Source organism: Argentina anserina, chromosome 5 (genome assembly GCF_933775445.1).
Source record: "Argentina anserina chromosome 5, drPotAnse1.1, whole genome shotgun sequence".
Lineage (NCBI taxonomy): Eukaryota > Viridiplantae > Streptophyta > Magnoliopsida > Rosales > Rosaceae > Argentina > Argentina anserina.
The window spans coordinates 15,697,734-15,717,240 of record NC_065876.1 but is presented as its reverse complement, the minus strand read 5'-3'; the positions used below and the strand labels follow the sequence as shown (position 1 = coordinate 15,717,240).

The following is a 19,507-nucleotide window of genomic DNA, read 5'->3' as shown; positions in this document are numbered from 1 at the left end:
GGGCCGGGTCGGACGGAGTGTAGCCGAAAGAGCCGGAAAAAAACGGGTGGAGAGGGACGGCAGCGTCGGAGGGCCGTAGGTCAAGAATGATGGCGTCAAAGAGGACGGCAACAACAATGCCGGGGGAGCGACGTCGGAGGGCAGCATTGGTGTCGGAGGAGTGCTACGGCGACTTCGGAGGGCAGTGGCAGTGCGGAGGAGTGACGGCGATGTCTGGGACCGTCGGAGGGCAGTGGTGACTGAGACGCGCAGACCGGAGCCAGACGGAAGGAGGCGGAGGGTAGCGGTGGCGACCGACTGGAAAAAAAGAGGAAAAATCCAGAAAAACAGAGCAAGACGAAAGAGAAGAAAAAAATGGCTCTGATGCCAAGTTGAATTATATTACTATATGTTTTCATACACGGATTGGCCATATATATAATCTAACAAGCATAAATCACTCCCGTAATTCATGCTAACATCTAGCAGTCTGGCTGATGCATGTGAAAATTAGAAAATTCTAATTAAATCAACTAACTAACAAAATAAAGAAACATTGTTCAACGAATCATATGATCGTCCAGTGGACCTGTACATATAGTCTGTTCTTTATTTGGAGTACGTCGATCTGGACTACTGCATACTAGCCAGAACTCTAATGGCGAGTTTGCTTTCCAAGTTTCTGAGGCTACCAGTAATTAAGCACAAGCAATCAATCTCTTTTCAATAATCAGACTGCATGGATTGATGAATGCTCATCAAATAGAATCCATTGTCTCCAACTCCCCATCACATTAGATATGTAAAACTCTCTCTTATAGGCCAACTTCTTCGTCCTACCTAGATATACACAAGCCTCCTACATATCTATACGGCTATACCCCTACCACCACGGCATCACCAGCTAGCCACTGTGATCATGATGTTCAGATGTTGCACTTTCGAAGCGCTGACCTGCGTCCGTCGAGTGCAACGATGAAGGTGCACAATTTATCGAAGCCCGCGTTAAGTCGTTCTTAAGTCAGCGCGCTTTCAAGTTTTCTTTAAAAAAAAAAGTGATTTCAAGTTACCGATCACCAGTTCCTTGTTGTAGAACTTGATTCTGAAACTGCTACAATAGCCTTGCTTGGGTTATATTTTCTTAAGAAACCTGATCCTACGTTACTCACCGGTTCCTTGTCTAACATGATTCTGAAACTGCCATGATAGCTAGCTACTCTTGGGTTCTTGCCGTAACCACATCACATAAGATTGCAGATGGAGCATCCCTCCACACATTTGTACGATTGTGGGCAGCTCGCGGTGAGTAGATGATGGTAGTGCTACCGGAATTAGGGTTTAGAGGAACGAAAAGGAACATCATTACCACTTTGCTCGTTAATTAACGAAAAGGAAGCCGACATACACGAGTCGATCGGTGATCAACATAAAACAAAAAAGGATTAACAGACTCAAGATTCTAATTTTGCTACAAGAAACAAAAGGTGTCAAGCTTGGGTGACACTAGATGGACACGAAATGGTCAATTTGAGTTTGAAAAGGAGCTCCTTGCATTCAGCTCAATCAATCCCAGCGCCAACAATTAGTTTGATTTATCTCTGATATATATGCCTAACTCACCAACCATCTAGTTTCAGCCAAATTTCCGATCACTCTTGTGCCAACCCCAAAGACGAGAAATGAAAAGCAAATACTAATTATCATGATCCTCTTGAATATCAAACTGGGGCATACTTGTTCAATAAGAGCCTGTTTCTACAAGTATCCTCAAATGTCTCTCAAAACAAAGAAAATTGAAAAGGTGGAAAGCATATATGCACGTCGCACACTTGGCACCTTTTCTATATATCCACTCTATCAGAGTGAGGTCTTACTCCAAGACTTTGGAATATGACGACAGCCTTTATCCAAGTACTTCGTAAATCTTGCAACAGTTCTGTTTAGGTTAATTTATTTTGTCTGGTTTTAAAATGTTAATTGTTTCTTCAAATAAGCTTCCCTTTCCACTCAATACATCAAATTAATACAATGTATTGCGATATGCCCTTAGCACCATTATATATTTGACCACCTTTTAGGTGCAAAATGCAACACACCAACAAGAAATCGGTATGCAGCAAGTGTAGCATCAGAATCACAAAACTGTCAATGACAGATCTTTTATGACCTTCAAATTAGATATCAAGATAAAAGAACCCTGGAAAAAGTAGTACTTTCTCTTATATGTATTGAAAAAAAAAGGATGTTGATCCCTATTGCATCCATGGCATGGTAGAATGTTGTAGCTAGAAAATTAATGAGAAAGCTACCAATAATGGCCAACTAATATGGCTAGTTCAATTTTTCACTAAGAAATTTAAGCAGAAAGACTCACTACAAGCAAATAGAATCCAACATGTTTTGCAGAAACAAATGTCACCTCCAAAAAATAGCATTCTAGCTTTTGCCTCTCATAAGTCAAATCTCACATTCCATCTGCCATTAAAATCGGCATTGAGAGTCCAATTGTTTTCCCTGATCTGAGCATATGGAACCTGAAAATGGGGAAACAAATTAAATAAGCTGCAGAAAGGTAACACCAAAACATAATGGGGATAGACCCTAAGAATGGCTGAACATAGAAAAAACTTGAGCGTGGAATTGAATTGATCTAGTAATTCCAGTCTTTTCTCAGCCATTCAAAAGAGAATAACAAGGTTTTGCATCTGAGCTCCCTTATTGTGGATCTCAATATGTATATTTCATTATTGATTGTATTAATTTATAATTTTACTCTCAAGATTTCCAATATTGTGCCTAGCCAGCCTAGGTACTTAGAATCTAATACCATTCCCCAAAGGCTATGGTCACACGATTAAGCAAAGCATCCCAAATTCATGACTCTACCACCAAACAATTAATGAGACACTGAGAACCTATCTCTCTCCAACTCAGCCTAGATGACCATGAAGATTCAAGAAAGGGGAGGCATGAGATAGGAAAACACAGAGAGAAAGGTAAGAGAACAATGAGAAAAGACAGAACAGAGAAGAAGGGAGCAGGGAGGCGGAAGAAATTATCAGTTTCTTTCCTGAGGGCAAGTGAGGATTTGACATACATAGGTCCCCTACTTATCCCAGATTAATTCAAGTCAGGCAAATTTTTATCTACAAGGGATGATTTGATTTAAAAAATTTCAATCCACAACAGTCAGGAGTGTTTACCCTTGCAAGATGGTGCTTGCTGTGATTCACAGGAGAAGCCACATTCTAAATAACTATATCCATCCACGGCTTTATACAACCAACATAAAATTATGCAAATTGTTCTTAGGTTGTGAATATATTGGCCGTCAGATTAAAACTGGACTTACAAACATGAGTTTGGAAAAAACAGAACCGGCAAAGTAAAGCAGGAAGCACAGAATCATAAGCATTTGAGCACACAACATTACCTTTTCAATCAAGTCGTACCCAACTTTGAACCTGACATCTTGGTCCTTTTGAAAGTCTATAATGCTCCAGGAAAACTCAGCAGCTCCTTTGGATCCTTTCTGTCAAACAAATTAGAGCCAACATCAACACATACACAAAAAAAACCAATCTCTAAACAGAAACAACACTTGAGCAAAAGTTGCATTTATCATCACAGATTACCAACCTCTCTAAAATCTTTGTCAAGATCATAACTTCCCTTAACAACAAAGTTCACCGATTCATTCTTCGTCACGGGGAATGCCTTCTTCCCACGAATAGTGTACCGGAGCTTATTGCGCTTATCATACTGCAATCCAGCCCCAATGCTAGTCGAAAACTACAATCCAGTTATACATTGTCATTTTCCACTCATAACAATCAATCAACAAATTATTCAACTTTATATATCTAACAAGAAATCTCCATGGACAAAAGTAAAGGGTTCTCTTACATCCGGGTAAAAGCGCCTGACAAGAGCAGTAAAATGAGTTGGAGCTCCAACTTTAGTATCAAGCTCTCCATGAACCTGACGCAGAGTTAGGAAAAAGAACAGAAACGATTGAACTGCAGTGAACTAGGGGAAATGAAAATTGAAACAGAGAGGAATTGGGTTACCTGCAAGCGGGTAAAGGAATCGAGAGGTAACTTCTGCTTGGCGTGGATTCTGAGAGCTCTGGAATCTCCACCGTATCTGAGAGAGGTCTCCATTGGATTGGAGTTGAGAGAAAATTCGAAACCCTAAGTAGATATGGCGGAGAAAATTTAGAGAAGAGAAGAGACTTGAGAATCCTCTAGAGGGGACAGTATCGCGTGTTCCTTTTTTCTTTTTTTACCCTTTGTTTTTTGTTTGTTCAAATTTTTTTTTACCTTTAGTTTGTTATTCAACTTCTACTCTTTTGTCTATTTATGATGAAAAAAACTTGATTATTTAATAAATTGTATTAAATAAATAAACAGTCACGATAAAAACTAGTATTCTCATTATTACGTCAATTTATTTGTTGCAATCAACTGAAAAAACAAATTTTTTTGCATCAATCTTTTATAGGATGATTTTTTTATGGTTTATTCAACTTTTAAACAATTTAAATTTCTTGTTTACAATTATGTGTACAAATGAGAGAGATTGAGCGTTTGAATTTTGGACCCAAGTTTTTTTCATTTCTTATTACTGAGAAAAATAAACCAAAGATGCAACCAAATGAAACTAATTACTGATAGACTACTAATCGCTTGAAAAAGAACTGATAAGACTTCTAGAAGTAGGCTGCTTTGGTACAAGAGGATCCAAAGGCAGGCATCACTATACAGTAGAGCTGTGACGACGTCGCTTTGAAGAGGGAAGAGAACCAAACCCAAAACCTTTGCGAATAGCATTCGAGTTTTGATGTCCCTCTGAGAAACACAGAGATGGGTTCGATGTCTGGTCTGTTGTTTCTGTTGGCAGCTGTCTCCATTCTATGGGCACCTGTGCTCTCCGATCTAGTCATCTCCAAAGTTGACCGACGAGTAATCCTCTCACTCTCTCTGATTCCCATTGATTGCGTTTTTCAGATGTTTCATTTCATGATTAAATCATTGAGATATCATCCTTCTTATGTTACCCATCTCTTATGTTCATATTCTCATTCCCTTTGTCATGTCGCAAAGTGTTGTAATTGGTTACATTTGGCCCTTGGTTAATGTTGGAAGTTGAGATTTGTTGGTTTTGTCTTGCAGATTGATCTGACGTCTCAAATTGCGCGCATCACTTCCACTCTGAAGGTACCCAGTTGTTGTTCTTCATTGATTGATGATTGAAAATGTCGCAGATCATGTTTGAAATACTTATTTGGGTTTACTAAAATGATTAGTACAAGCATGTTTCTAGGAGTGCAGAGAAAGTTTGTGTAGGGATCGAGTTGAAGATTGAAAGTTTGTATTGAACTGATATGCTATGCAGGTGGAGAATGAGGGAAGCGAGTTGGTTACAGAGGTTTTGTTGGCATTTCCCGATATTCAAGCCAAGCATTTGGCACATTTGGCAGTCAGCTCCAATGGAGGGAAAGGAAAAGCCAAAGGTTCTAGTACAAGTTACGCTGTTCGATTTGTTGTCCCTGAAGGCATGCCCGCTTCCTTGACATGTTACTCAGTGACTTTACCCAAGGGACTGGGCAAAGGCGAGAGCTTAACCTTTGACGTGTTGGCTGTTTTCACCCATACGTTGAAGCCGTTTCCGGAGGAGATTACGCAGGCTGATATTCAGCTCCTGGTGTTTCAGGATACTGCACACTACCTCTCTCCTTATGCAGTCAAGGGGCAAACACTCAGTGTTAAACTGCCTGATGCAAGAATCGAATCTTATACGAAAATAGATAAGACAAAGAATGTTGGTTCAGAGATCAAATACGGTCCTTATGAGAATCTCCCTCCCTTTTCATACACACCTATTGTTGTTCATTTTGAGAGCAACCAACCCTTTGCTGTTGCTGAAGAGTTGGTGCGAGAGATAGAGATTTCTCATTGGGGTAATGTTCAAGTGACAGAGCACTACAAATTTGTCCATGGAGGTGCCCAGAGCAAGGGAGAATTTTCAAGGTCCTTTCTTGTTTGCATTTTTTTTATCAATACTATGCGAGTTGGGACTTGTGGAGTTTGAGTTTGATTTTTAAATATTGGCCATTGTTTTTGCAGACTTGACTATCAAGCCAGACCTCACGTGAGAGGTCAGTATGCCGTTAGGCGTCTTATTGCAAAGTTGCCACCAAGAGCTCATTCTGTCTATTATAGGGATGAAATTGGTAACGTTTCAACATCTAATTTATGGAGTGATTCTAAGAAGGTAATATATCATAGTTAAATGGTCTATATTCTTAGTCTTCAAGTTCTTCTACTAAAGTCATCTATATGATTGCAGACAGAACTAGAAATTGAGCCTAGATATCCTCTGATTGGTGGTTGGAAAACTGCATTTACCATTGGATATGGGTTGCCGCTTCATGATTTTCTATTTCATTCTGATGGAAAACGCTTCATTGACATAACTTTTGGTTGCCCTATGAATGATGTGGTCATCAACAATCTCATTGTGAAGGTTGGTAATGCTGCAAATTTTTTAATCCCATATTCTTCACTTTCTGTTGGCTACTTTATCGGAGTGCTTTAGTCAAGTTCTTTCGTATAAACTACTTTAAGTGTGTAAGATGCATTAAAAGAAAGAATTGTTGTATCATTATGTAAACAACATTTTCTTTATGCTTATTTTTGAGATTGCATACTACAGGTCGTTCTGCCTGAGGGTTCTAGAGATATATCTGTATCTGCTCCATTTCCGCTGAAAGAATCAAAAGAGGTATCTGCTCCGTTTATATTATTCACTCTTTAAAATATTTTGGAAAAGTTTTCTTTTGCCTCTTCTCCATCTATATCAAGATGGTTTTCTGTTTTTCCTTTCTTTAGTGGAATACGGTTATTATTATTCTGATCCAATGCGAATTATGATTGTTGCAGACAAAATTTTCCCACTTGGACATTGCTGGCAGGCCTGTGGTTGTACTGGAAAAGACTAATGTCGTGCCAGAGCATAATCAGAACTTTCAGGTACTACTTTTGCCTATTTTAAAATAACAATAGATGATTACCGAAAGAAGATTATATATATTTTATCATTTTGGGAAGATGTTATGAATAGCCCCTGTGGTTTGGTTGATGCTTAATCTTGCTGATGCGGTTTCAAAATGAATTAAGTTTTGGTCCTGCAACGTGATAGATTGATCCAACTTTGTCCAATGTCAAGCGTTTACGTCAGTATGCACTCACACACTCGTAACATGAGGGTCTAAACCTGTGTTTTCGTTATACAATGTATTAATCCATTCTTCTTTACCTGTGTTTCAACTGCATTCCTCGTTCCCTGACTAAACGTTCTTGAGAAGACTAGAAGAAATTGAAGAACCCTAGTTGAATGGATACCATATGAAGCTTCTATTGCCATAGAGTTTGGAACACATCATGTTGGGCCAAGAGAATTGGGCAACTTGCTACAGCTTCTTTCTCGTTCCACTTTCCTTGACTGTCATGACCACAAGTTTTGAATTTGTAGTTGGTATGTCAAACGGAACAGGGGTCACAATTAAGTCTTCCTCTTCCATTTCTCACAACCCAAAACTCAATACTGTTTGTGGGTGAGGTTGAGCATCATCTCAAGTAGAGATTAACCTAATCTTAAAGAGCCAATTAAGAAGATTAGAGAGAGAGAGAGAGAGAGAGATGTATATGTAAGAAAAAGACATTAGCATAGAGTATATTGTTCATGTGCTGCTTCCTGCCGCGTATTGCAATTATCTCACTCTTACCGTACGACTCTTTAGTATATACTATTGTCTTTTTTCTTTCACCTTATTCACCTTCCCCGTTTTCAATATTAATTCAATGTTATGAAGTGGTTACTTTAGAACTCCAATATTATAGAGATGGGTTCGTGACTTCATGAGTGTACTATTATAGTGTCATGAAGCGTAGAATTTAGAAATTCAATCGCATGCCGTATACTCTTTTAATTAACAAGTTTGGTTTTTTATTTAATGAAAAAAATCACAATTGATGAAAAATCACATTCTAGCAGTTTCCAAAACATATAATGAAGTGATCTTCTTGCTTAATTAATTGCTCTCATTGATTAAACAGTATACCTTATTCTAGTTCAACCTGTTATAGTTGTCCTTCATTAAGTTGTTCTTTCTATGCCTAATATGCAGGTCTACTATAAGTTCAACAGCCTTGCGATGCTTATGGAACCTTTGATGCTGATTTCTGGATTTTTCTTCCTGTTTGTTGCCGGCATCGTATACATGCATGTTGACTTGTCCATCTCCAAATCTTCTGCTTCTTATTTGGCAAAACTACAGTGGGATGAGGTAAGTCAATATCTTTACTGGTTGCTGCTTTGTGGTTTTAAAATCTGTTATTTATTTACTCGTGTGTTGTTCTAGGTGCAAACAACAATTCAGCAGATTCAACATATCATTAATCGAAGCCTCGTGATCCTTGATAAGCTGGAAGTATCATTACGTGATCTTTCTCGGACAGGGGACATCCAAACCTGTAAAGCAGCACGAAAAGCAGCTGATGGTTCGTTGAAAGAGCTTTCCAAAGAGATTAAGCCCTTGTTGGCATCCTTGCAATCATCTCAACAAGCTGCTCACATACTTCCCAAGGTTTGTGTGTTTCTTAATTGTTACTGTTACATTTGTAGAGGTTTGGGTGAATAAATAAAATTTCACTGAACTGTTGTTTGGAGTGAATCTCAAAAGTTGATTTAGCTATTGGTGTTGGACATAAGATAGAATGTATATCTACTCTCAAACATCCAATTGAACTTCTAAAATTTCTCTATATGATTGGTATCATGTCATGCTGATATCAAGCTGCATATCTGTAGTAATTGTATTTAATATCGCTTGTTTTTATGTAGGTGGAGGAGCTGGTGACCAAGCTGAGAGATTTGGAAGAAAGGGTAATGGTGAAGCACTCAACTATAGTGGATTGCTATGAGAAGAAGTTTGGAGGGAAGGAAATTGAGAATCGGGTTGCCTCACAGATGCAGAAAATCACTGCCTTGAGGCTGGAGGTTGATGATCTCCTCGAGTATATTGATGAGATATAAGAAATGGGCCGCTTTTTTTTTTGTTGAAACTTATTACAAACAACTAGTTAATGTCCTAATGATTGTAGCAGTCAAGTTAATTTTTATTTCGAAGTACATTGCACTAAAAACTTGAGGATCTAGTTGATTTTGAAGAACAAAAATCAAAATCAGGCGTCAAATTGAACAGATGCAGTTGTTGTTTGAGCAACCTTTAAGGTAATCTCCACAAGAATGAGTCCTCGTGTTCAATCCCTGTTGTGCTTATTTCGATGTTTCTGCAATTCTTCTCATGCAAACAATCATATCTGCTTGATGTTGCACTATTAGGGCTACCTGGTACTCTTACTACTCCTTATCTCCAGATAATGAATTGCTGCTGAGACTTATACATGAAAGATGATAGTACTCCGAATAAACTAAATAGATTCATTTATCCCATTTAAGCAAAGTGGCGCAACGTTATATATCCGAGTTGTAAAATATGTTCAACTTCAACTTCACCTCCGTTCCTTTTATCAGCTCCATCTATTCGTGTTCCTGCTATGTTATTATGACTTCACAATTATCTAAAATTTCTTCTTAATTTAGTCGCTTTCTCCGTTTTGTTCTTCCACTTCTTCCATATCGGAGCTGCTGGTGGCTGCAAGAGTATTGAGCTAAAGTTCCCCCTTTTTTTTTTTTAGCTTAGAGTTTAACTAGCCTGCAGCTTTATCGAATAGCATCCGAGAATCACCAACAATGCCTCCTAGCTTAGTGCACTACAATTTTATGTGAATTACTATGCACCAATATTCCACCGATTCGACCCTCCTCTAGGTTATGAAGTAAGATCCCCATTACCAAATAGCAACGAACACAGTATATTACTAAAGATTATGCAGTCATGTGACATGCCTCATCTATGAAACCTATAAATAACTGCCCTGAATAAACTTACGAAATCTGGTGACTTCTTGTTTGACACTAACCTCTACAAGACTACAAACAATCATATTAACCAAAAACATCCTACTTCCGTAGCAGTATAACAGTTAAACTACAAAATTAGTAACATACTTGACAACACAATAATCAGTTTGCATGTGACAGTAGATGCTAGTCATGCTACAAGTCCTCTTTGCATTACATTAAATTTTAGTAAAAATTCCAGTCCAACTATAATAAGGTAGACTTGAATTCGGAGGGACAAGACATCTTTCCATTACGTTAACTTCGCACTAGACTGTTGAAGTATTGATATTCAGCCAAGAACTTCAAAATCTAAGATTTTGATATCGCCACATCAAAATTTACACATGCTAACTGTCAGCGAGAGACATAGAATGTAATTTATGAATGTAAATTGTAAAGTTAGTACTCACATATCATGTATATGATGATACATAATATGTAGAGTTGTAGTACAATTGTATTTTTATATGTAGCCTCCTATTTGATTAGCAGAAAATGTATTCTCCCAATAAAGAAATCATAGTAAATATCATAGTGAATTTTTCTCTTTGTTTTTTTTGTTGCAATCTACCTATACTTGTGGAATTGAACCCTATTATTAGGTTTTATCCTCTCAATTTCGTTTGCATCGTCAAAGAACGACTAACCCTCTTCTTTAGTTTCGTCCATATCTATTTAGAGAAGTTTTTGGCAACCCAACGTTTGCTTTAGGAATCCCCATCATATCAATTTCGTCAAGTTGAACTATTATTACTTGTGAGATATTTCCTTTTTATTGTGAGATGTAGATTGCATGAAAAAAAATGTATAATGTTCTTAAATCAAATTGAATACGACTTTCAAATTAATCGGAAATAAAGTAAGACGATAAGGCTAGATGAAATCATTATATACACTAAATCTTACAGACAGATTAAGAAGTTGCGAGAGCAAGCTTTCACTATGTACATAAGACAGACTACACATCAACCATGTATATCACTTATTATGAAGCCTATAATCTATCAAATCACTCAAGTAGATCTAGAAAAATCTTAAAACTAGTTGCTGCTAACTAAAGATTTAAGCATGGAATCCAAGTTTCGAATCCCATACACCCCAAGTTGAAATTCCAACCCAAAGAAAAATAAGATCCAAACCCATAGTGTATTACGTTGTGCGCATAGAAGCCCAAATTAGGTTGGGATTTTGGGCATCCACCGGCGTTTCAGATTAAGCCATCGCCACTAGCTAGTACGCTCCACTGCCACCATCCTCATCCTTGAGAGAACAATTATTGCAAGTGCATCAACAAAGTGCAATCAACTCGTTATTGTAAACATCAACATATCTTTATCAGCACCACAAGTAAAAACAAGACAACCATTGAATGAAATATTTTATAATTCATCAAACATACCAGCCAAAATCACCATGAACCCATATCTGAATTATCTGAGCTACCAAACCAATACTACGACTTGTCATAGATAGAGAGAAAAGACGACAATAGATGGTCACCAAAGAAGAGAGGAGGCTGAAAAAGACCACCATGATAGTAGGGAGGCCAAGAAAGGCCATCATGATAATATGGGGACGGAGATAGGTTTTGGGATAGGAGATTTAGGGTCTCCATTCATCGAGAGGAAATAATCATGAAAAAATACAGTTTTATTAATCGTTGGAACTTACTAACTCAATAACGAATCTGTAGTTGCTAGATATTATAAATACTTATATCCTCATATATAAAGACTAGAAAGTGTAAATTTTCATAATTAACAATGAGAATGAAGAACAATGAAAATCAAATATTCCATATGTGACGCAGCTTCTCCCTGTAGTTGGTATGTTCTTCTTTTTTTAAGTTGTTGTGAGTAGATTTTGCTTCTTTCATACAGTGAACTTCATAGATATAAGAAGAGTAATACCCAGTCAAATTCTCTTTGGTTAAAGTGTTTGTCCAGTTTTATGAACAACCAAATATGAGAAAACACTATAAATTTTGAAAACTCTCTAACCCAGTGCAACACTAAATAAAGGACAAAGGTAATACAACTTAAGACAAACCATATGGAGACATGACATAAGAAAGCACTACGAATTTTAAAAATTCTCTAACCCAGTGTGACACCAAATATGGGATAAACTTAGTACAACTTAAGAGCACATGTGGACATAGTATAACAAATAGGGAGGTACACAATAGGGATGGGGTACCAAACTTGCACTAAGATTGTTATGACTAGGATAAGTTTTGGTATCTATGTAATTTGGCATCATAGCAGAGACATATGTATATTATTACACTTTATAGACATTAACTAGAGGTTGATAAATAAGAAATTAACTAAATTATATATCATAAGTTTCAATAGATATACTATCATACGTATTATATTGGTATATTCTCCAAAAATTAGAGAAAAGTTCCAGTCAAACGGCACTGTCGCCATTGCAACACTAATGTCGTTAGAAACTGGAAATTAGAAATTGCATGTGCCATCTCTGAAAAAGAAGAAATTGGAAAATATCAAAATGCTTCAATCAGATTCAGGTAGAGACGGATGAAATTGAGCGAAACATTGGTGAACGTGGTGTACTCTTCATCAACAACCAATACAATAATCGAGTAAAAAATAGGTTCAGGAGTGATTTACGGGTTTAGATCGAATGAAATAACAAATATGAATCTTGGGCTTATGGATGAGATAATTGTTGCAGGGCTATAATTGATGTTCAACATTCATAATTTTGGCACGCATGCATCACACTTTTTCCATGTTACATAGAGTTATATCAAATGGGGGAAAAATATTGGCAATTGTTGCGGGGCCTTCAGGATTGTAAAGAGATAGAAGGTGGTTGAAATAGTTTTGGGTTTGAATGTTATTGAAAGTATTCACGTAGCAGTTGTAAGTGCTATGGCTTTCATAGATTGTCAAAAATTAATTAGGGGAAAGTGTGCAAAGCATAAACATTAATTGCAAGTTGACACATCAATGAGCCTATAGTCTACCAGATCTCATCTAAGAAGAAGAATGGTGGTGGTATAAGGGTTACAAATATTTAAGGATTTGCGACCGCAATAGAGAGTGAAGTTGTATTTGCCTAGAGATTTAGAATGAACTATCAGATTAAAGTAGCATAGACATGGAGCACCTTATATCACGGTGTATTGTAGTTGCCGCATTTTTTTTCCTATGACCGGCGGGAACATCATTCTAACTATATTTGGAAAAGATGTCAAACCCCGCCTATTATTGCCCTTCTCAATGCTTAATCAATTGTATTTCAATTTTGAGCATTTTCATGCACTCATGTCATGACAAATGGCTTGTTCATTTTGACTAATGTCACATGACGGTTATATCAAATAGATAATGGAATATACTTATTAATTTAAATTGAGAGTTCGAGGAGTGACTAGTCATATTTGAAAGTTTAAGGAATAAACTACTGACACCCTCAAAGTATGAGGACTAAGTTCAAAAAAGGAAAATTAGTGTACAATCCATACTACTCAATTTTACATCAGACTCTTCTTGTTGTAGTCATCATATTCATGTTACTGAGTTTTTTCTTCTAAATTCTCCAATAAGTGCACTTTAGACCTTTCATTTATATTATTAATAGCTCAAACATACATTTTCAACCAAAATGGACGTGAAATTACTTTCATAACTTCATTTTAGTAAGGAATATTGGAAGGACATTTTACTAAATGAAATATAAATATAAAACAGTAAAATACAAAAGAAGTTGTTAACTACCCACTACTCTCATCTATCTCTAACCTTAACCGAATAACTATTTTTATTTAGAGAAAACAGTATAATTGCTGATATTTATTAATCACATTTACTGATGTGAACCCAAGTTTAATTTGGAGTGTAACGTGAACCCAAGTTTTCAGCTTTTGAAGGAGGGTGGAGATGGTTGAGTTGAGGGAAGAGGGAGAAAAATAGAGAAGTAATGCATTTAGTGTGTAATGTGCTAGCACCTTATATAAGGTGGTGTGTGAAAATTTAAGCTAAATTGAAAAATGTTTAATTGATCGGGTGATTCCAACCCTTTTGATTAAACATTATTAACCAGCTTGATCGGATTACTTACCAACTAAACCATTTTTTTTTAATATTTTTTAGCAACAATTGACAAAGGGCCATGCTCTCCTAATAATCCTAATGAGGGCAAGGGAGCCCATCATCTTGTAAAATGGGAGACGATGTCGACTATGAGGTCCACTATAACTTTGCAGCTTTAGAGTTTAACTAGTTACAAACTAAAGTATAAATCTAAGTTCCTATCTAAGTTTTATGCCTATCTAGGGAATTTTTTGGAGGGTGTGTGTGTGTATTCACTGTTTTCAAGAGAACATGACACCTCATGCTCAATCATGTATGCGTTGTTAACCTGTAGGCGACACCATATAAGCTTTCCCAAAGTCATAAGAAGATAGAAGACAAAGAACTAAACAACCACCAAATGGCCAACTAATGTAATAAGTTTCTTTAAAAAGACAAAAACAACATAACCACAAAAAATAGTACAAGTCGAAAGAAGAAAAACAGTATCAGCAGTTGAGAATACTCATAATAGAAACAAAGTAGGCATAATACTCAGACTAGAAATAAGAATATGTTTTCAATAGAGAAGAGTGACAAGTTTACCAATACATCAAAAGGAAAGGGACATAAATAGAACATTTGGTAAAATCAATCATATGAAATAATGATATCATAACTTAATGAAGTCCAACTCAACTATGGGTGATGATGGAGTATGGCGTTTCTAAATCTTGGACTAAGCTGTTTTGTTTTAGGATTAACGATGTCGCGGTTGAAATACATGTCTTCTATACAGATAGTAGCATAGTTTTTTTAGAGATGTGGGAAATCATATGTATTTCCTAGGAGCCCTGAGGGTGGATGAGTTAGTGAGATATAAGTCGTCTAGACAATGATGTTGCAAATTGTAGTGGTTGATATATTTTTGAGGGGGGGGGGGGGGGAGGGGGTCGTGACATGATGACATATGATGAGACTCTCCTTTGGCTTAATGATCATATTGGTGAAGAAGAAAATTCTAATAGATTTAGAACTCAACTCGGGGCCTCTATAAGAAGGAATGTGCATGAATAATTGTTGTCATTCAAATTCAAGTTAGTAATTGTTGTTTCAATCCTTACTCCATGATTAGAAGATGTATTGATTGCCTTTATTTTTTTTTTTGCTTACTGAATTGGTTGCCTCGATCAATAGATGTATGCACAATGTTGATCCGAATTCATAGTAGTTGTACAAAGTTTATTAATTAAAGACCACATTAGAACATTTCCAACAACTCCTCTATATCCAAAAAATCACTATTATAGAAGAAAAATACTATATTTTGGCTCCAACAGCTCCTCTAAAGCATCCTCTATAATAGAGAATTTTGAAAACAATCTCTAAACTTTATTACTTGCCTTTTAAACTCTCTCGCTCTTATTGTTCCTAAAAAGGAAAAACGTTAATAAAGTCAAATATTAATATTATTTAATTAGAACAAATATATAACATTCCCTTATTTTTTTTAGATATTTATTAAATTATGCAGGAATGCATTTAATTTTGTCGAATAATATAGAGGAGCTGTTGAAGTTTGTGACTTTTTTTATAAAGATTTTGTGATATCATCCTTTATAATTGAAAAATTTTACATGAGCTGTTGGAGATGCTCTTAGTACCTATATTTTGGTCATCATTGATAGGAATGGTAGCTCTACATATTCTTATGAAATATTATTGGATGTTCAAGATGCTTTTATGGTAACAACTCTACAGATTCATATAAATTCTTATGAAATATTATAGAATCTGTTGCTATTTAAGTTCCAAACTACTAATACAGAGCAATTTGAAACCGTCAATTGTGGCTCATCACACCACCTATTATAAATCTGAGTTGCCACTTTCATTTCCTCCCAAGTGTCAACAACACAAAAGCTTCTCACTTGATCTTGCCGTGACTTAATCTTGCATATTATTCACGTTTTCACTTTTTTTTTTGCACTTACATGGAAATTTTCTAATTTAGCACTCTTTATCTTACCTAATACATGTAAGTGCTCCTTAGATCCTGCATATTAGCTAATTTTTCTTATTATTTTCTGGAAAACATAAATCTCTTTGCTAGTTGAGTAACTTGATTAAATGAGTTGTTCTCCAAATACCAGACATGATCAACTTATCAATATTTATTTTTTACATTAAACAAATTATATATACTTTCAAGTTTTATCTCAACAATTCTCGATATTTACTGTGAAAAAAACTAGCTTATAATATGTATCTAAATACATGTATATATATATATATATATAGTTTCTATCCAGAGTGAAGCTTCACTCTGAAATTACAGAGTGAAGCTTCACTCTGAAATTACAGAGTGAAGTTCCAATTTTGGCACACTTTTCGGTCAAATGTTTTCACCATAAGTGATTAAATATTTAGGTATGCTATTCAAGATCATCTCTACAAAATTTCATCTAATTCGGACATCGTTAAGGTATTGAAATTAGATTAAATCAATGAATGAATTAAAACTGTTCAATGTGAACCGTTCGTGTAAATCTCAATTTTAAAAGCTCAAACCATTGTCAAATTGGATGAAACTTTGTACAGATGATCTTGAATACCATACATAAATATTGAATCGCTTACGGTGAAAAATTTTGACTGAAAAGTGTGGCAAAATTGGAACTTCACTCTGTAATTTCAGAGTGAAGTTTCATCTGAATAGAAACTATATATATATATATATATATATATATTGATGAACATGTTTTACGCTCTTCAAAAACTGATGGATATCATATCCTATGAGCATCCCCAACCAATAAGACATATATTTCATATCATCACAACGGCTAAAATTGACTCTAAAATTTCAGTCCTATTGAAGAGTCATACACATGTCGAATTGACTTACAAGCCTTTATTGTCAAATTTGATATGATGAATAGATAATGCCTTTTATCGTTTATAAGTTTCCTCTCTCTCTGCTGTAAATCACAAAATAATTCCAAAATCACTTGGTTTTAGCACTTAGGTTGGAGTGAATTATCCCGTCTTAGCCTCTTAGGTGTTAATAAATCAGAGCAGCCCTAGGCCTAGTCAACACTCCATTTTCAGCGATCAACTCTAAATTGACTTAGGGATTCCTGCAAAACATTTTCGTTGTAATCTTTGGCTCTGAAACCGTTTGTCATCTTGATACTCCATCGCTTCTCGTTTCCCTATTAGCATCATTGCACCATTGCAAGCCTTCAATGACTTAACACCTTCCGGCAGAGTTGGCGAAGTTTAAGTTGTCAATCATTGGCCCTACTAAACCAATCTCATAGAGCATTGCCGCCACTATCTTGTTTGGAACTCCTCCTCCGTGATAAAAAAAAAGGCCAGATTGCCCTCACCTCCCTGACACTTTTTGTAAAACAGATCCACCATCGCAACTTTAGAGACTGAAAACTTGAACTGACGCCTTAGAAAAATTGCCTAGGAACATCCATGTGCACATAAACCTTTTACACCGTGTCTTTTTGTTGCGTCGAAGAATGATCAACTCGATCGAACTGACCCAGCTCATGTCCAACCCGAGTCACCGCCTTCTTGCTCCACATCGTGATCGACAATCCCATCACCACCACCCAAACATCAAATAGATGCAAAGGTGTCGCAAGAAAGGATGAGATACCGTTATAATATGAAAGCAAGAGCATGCAATTTTTGTAGAACCAAGGTACACCAGTAAGAACCTGTTTGTTTACCTCCATCTCATAAAATTTGAAAAAAAAAGTCTCCTTCCTTTTGCCTGATCAAAATAACTTTCTTCAGCAAAACCCAAACCTTGGAGAGTGTAGTAGACAATGATGACAAAGCCACCGAGTTCTTAGAGAGCAGTTGACCATGAAGGTAGTGAAATTCATCATGGATATCGTCTTCACTGTCTAGCAATCTCACGCAAACTTCCTCCCACAACATCGGAGGCACTGCCAGCATCGAATCTCATGGTCTATGACGGCTAGAGGATAACCCTAGCAGAGCAAGCTGCAAGTATGTAAAACTCATAATACTTCCTTTTTGTTCCGGGAGAATTACTATTCTATCATTGTGTGTGTCTTAGCCTAATAGGTTTCCTGTTAGGAGATAGATTAGCATCTCCGTAATAGATTAGGACTCCGAATCCTACGGGATTGTGGTTTTGTAATGCCTATATATAGGCCCCCATATCATTCAATAATACACAATTATTTCATACTAAAACACGTTATCAGCACGTTGCTCTAAAACCCTGAACTTTTAGAGCCCTAGAAATTTTTTCTCTTCTCCACCGCCGGCCACCGTCGTCTCCGGCCTCCGACATCTTCCCGTCGACGTTCCTCGTCGGCGCAGCCCCTGCTCGCCGTCGCTGCAGCCCCCCCTGCTGCTACCTCTGCAGCCCCGCGCGCAGCCCTGCTGCCCCCGCATGCAGCCAGCCCCGCACGCAGATTCTGCCCTGCGGCCCCTGCTGCCCTGCAGCCCCTGCGACCCCCCCTGCTGCCCCTGCACGCAGCCTCCGCAGCCCCGCAGGGTATCCTCCGCATTCGCTCCGCAAAAACATCTTTTTGCCCCGAAAAACCCCGCATCAGAGGATTCAAAATTGCTCATCCCGCATATATACGCAATGAACGCGAACAGCACAAGCAAACTCTTCGCTCAAGAGAAGCTACTCCCGTCTTCTCTACCATTTTGGGCCTTTAAACTATTTCTATTTTTTCCTTTTTATTTTCCTATTGCTTATTAAATCATTTATTTGCACGTTTTTGTTTTCTAACTATGTTTCACGTGCTTGCATAGGAAAAGTGATCACTCGTCGTACTACGGTGATGACATTCATGCCGAGATGGACGATACTTTTGTCATCTACATATGATTTTGATCGTATCCTCCCAAGATTTTTATGTCATCGGACGAAGATCGAAAAGGAATTCATCAAGCAACTTCATGCATGACAATCGATTTGCAGTGCAATTTAATTATATGCGGTCTATTTGGCAGACCAACAAGTATGTTTTTCTTAAAGTTGCTGCTTTTGAAGATATATATATATATATAAATTATCGGGCGCTATTAGCCCTTTTTCATGTCTTCTTTTCCGGCCTTTCTTATAACGCCGATGAGACCAAAGAGGGATATGATTCCCCTCTTGGTCGACGTTTTTCGTGTGACGGTCCTGGACGAGTCACGTTATTATTTAAAAGGAAGATATCGATTTCGTGTGGTCGCCTGAGTGCACCGCTGTTTTGGGTGCGATCATGAGAATCGCCGATATGCATCGATTATTTTGTGACCATATACATCACAACCCTTCTAATTCCGGTTACATACTTGAATATTTCGATTATTCGAAACCTATACAACCCTCGTTTCTTATGGATGCGTCGACATGGCAACTGTTATTTGAATGTTTGAGTTTTCTTAAACTCATGTCT

General features: G+C 37.0%; 2 protein-coding genes across 2 annotated transcripts; one reads left to right on the top strand and one right to left on the bottom strand.

The window, feature by feature from the left end:
- Positions 1 to 2,294: 2,294 nt before the first annotated feature.
- LOC126795338 (outer envelope pore protein 21B, chloroplastic) lies at positions 2,295 to 4,189 on the bottom strand. The gene is made up of 5 exons (XM_050522190.1): positions 4,050 to 4,189; positions 3,886 to 3,960; positions 3,619 to 3,771; positions 3,413 to 3,511; positions 2,295 to 2,513 (listed from the first exon to the last, which is right to left on the bottom strand). Exons 1-5 carry the CDS (start codon positions 4,140 to 4,142, stop codon positions 2,430 to 2,432), a joined length of 504 nt encoding a protein of 167 aa, XP_050378147.1. The 5' UTR covers positions 4,143 to 4,189; the 3' UTR covers positions 2,295 to 2,429.
- Positions 4,190 to 4,712: 523 nt separating this feature from the next.
- Positions 4,713 to 9,277, top strand: LOC126795334 (dolichyl-diphosphooligosaccharide--protein glycosyltransferase subunit 1A). The gene is made up of 10 exons (XM_050522185.1): positions 4,713 to 4,943; positions 5,154 to 5,198; positions 5,377 to 6,011; positions 6,108 to 6,255; positions 6,331 to 6,507; positions 6,697 to 6,765; positions 6,924 to 7,013; positions 8,171 to 8,329; positions 8,405 to 8,629; positions 8,887 to 9,277. Exons 1-10 carry the CDS (start codon positions 4,845 to 4,847, stop codon positions 9,076 to 9,078), a joined length of 1,839 nt encoding a protein of 612 aa, XP_050378142.1. The 5' UTR covers positions 4,713 to 4,844; the 3' UTR covers positions 9,079 to 9,277.
- Positions 9,278 to 19,507: the final 10,230 nt, after the last annotated feature.

Excerpts from the sequence above, each read along its gene's own strand:
- LOC126795338 (XM_050522190.1), bottom strand. The coding sequence starts at position 4,142 with ATGGAGACCTCTCTCAGATACGGTGGAGATTCCAGAGCTCTCAGAATC. Across the intron at positions 3,961-4,049 it reads ATTCCTTTACCCGCTTGCAG|GTTCATGGAGAGCTTGATAC; the intron begins GTAACCCAATTC and ends ACTCTGCGTCAG. Across the intron at positions 2,514-3,412 it reads GGTACGACTTGATTGAAAAG|GTTCCATATGCTCAGATCAG; the intron begins GTAATGTTGTGT and ends CCCCATTTTCAG.
- LOC126795334 (XM_050522185.1), top strand. The coding sequence starts at position 4,845 with ATGGGTTCGATGTCTGGTCTGTTGTTTCTGTTGGCAGCTGTCTCCATT. Across the intron at positions 5,199-5,376 it reads GCATCACTTCCACTCTGAAG|GTGGAGAATGAGGGAAGCGA; the intron begins GTACCCAGTTGT and ends TATGCTATGCAG. Across the intron at positions 6,012-6,107 it reads AGCAAGGGAGAATTTTCAAG|ACTTGACTATCAAGCCAGAC; the intron begins GTCCTTTCTTGT and ends TTGTTTTTGCAG.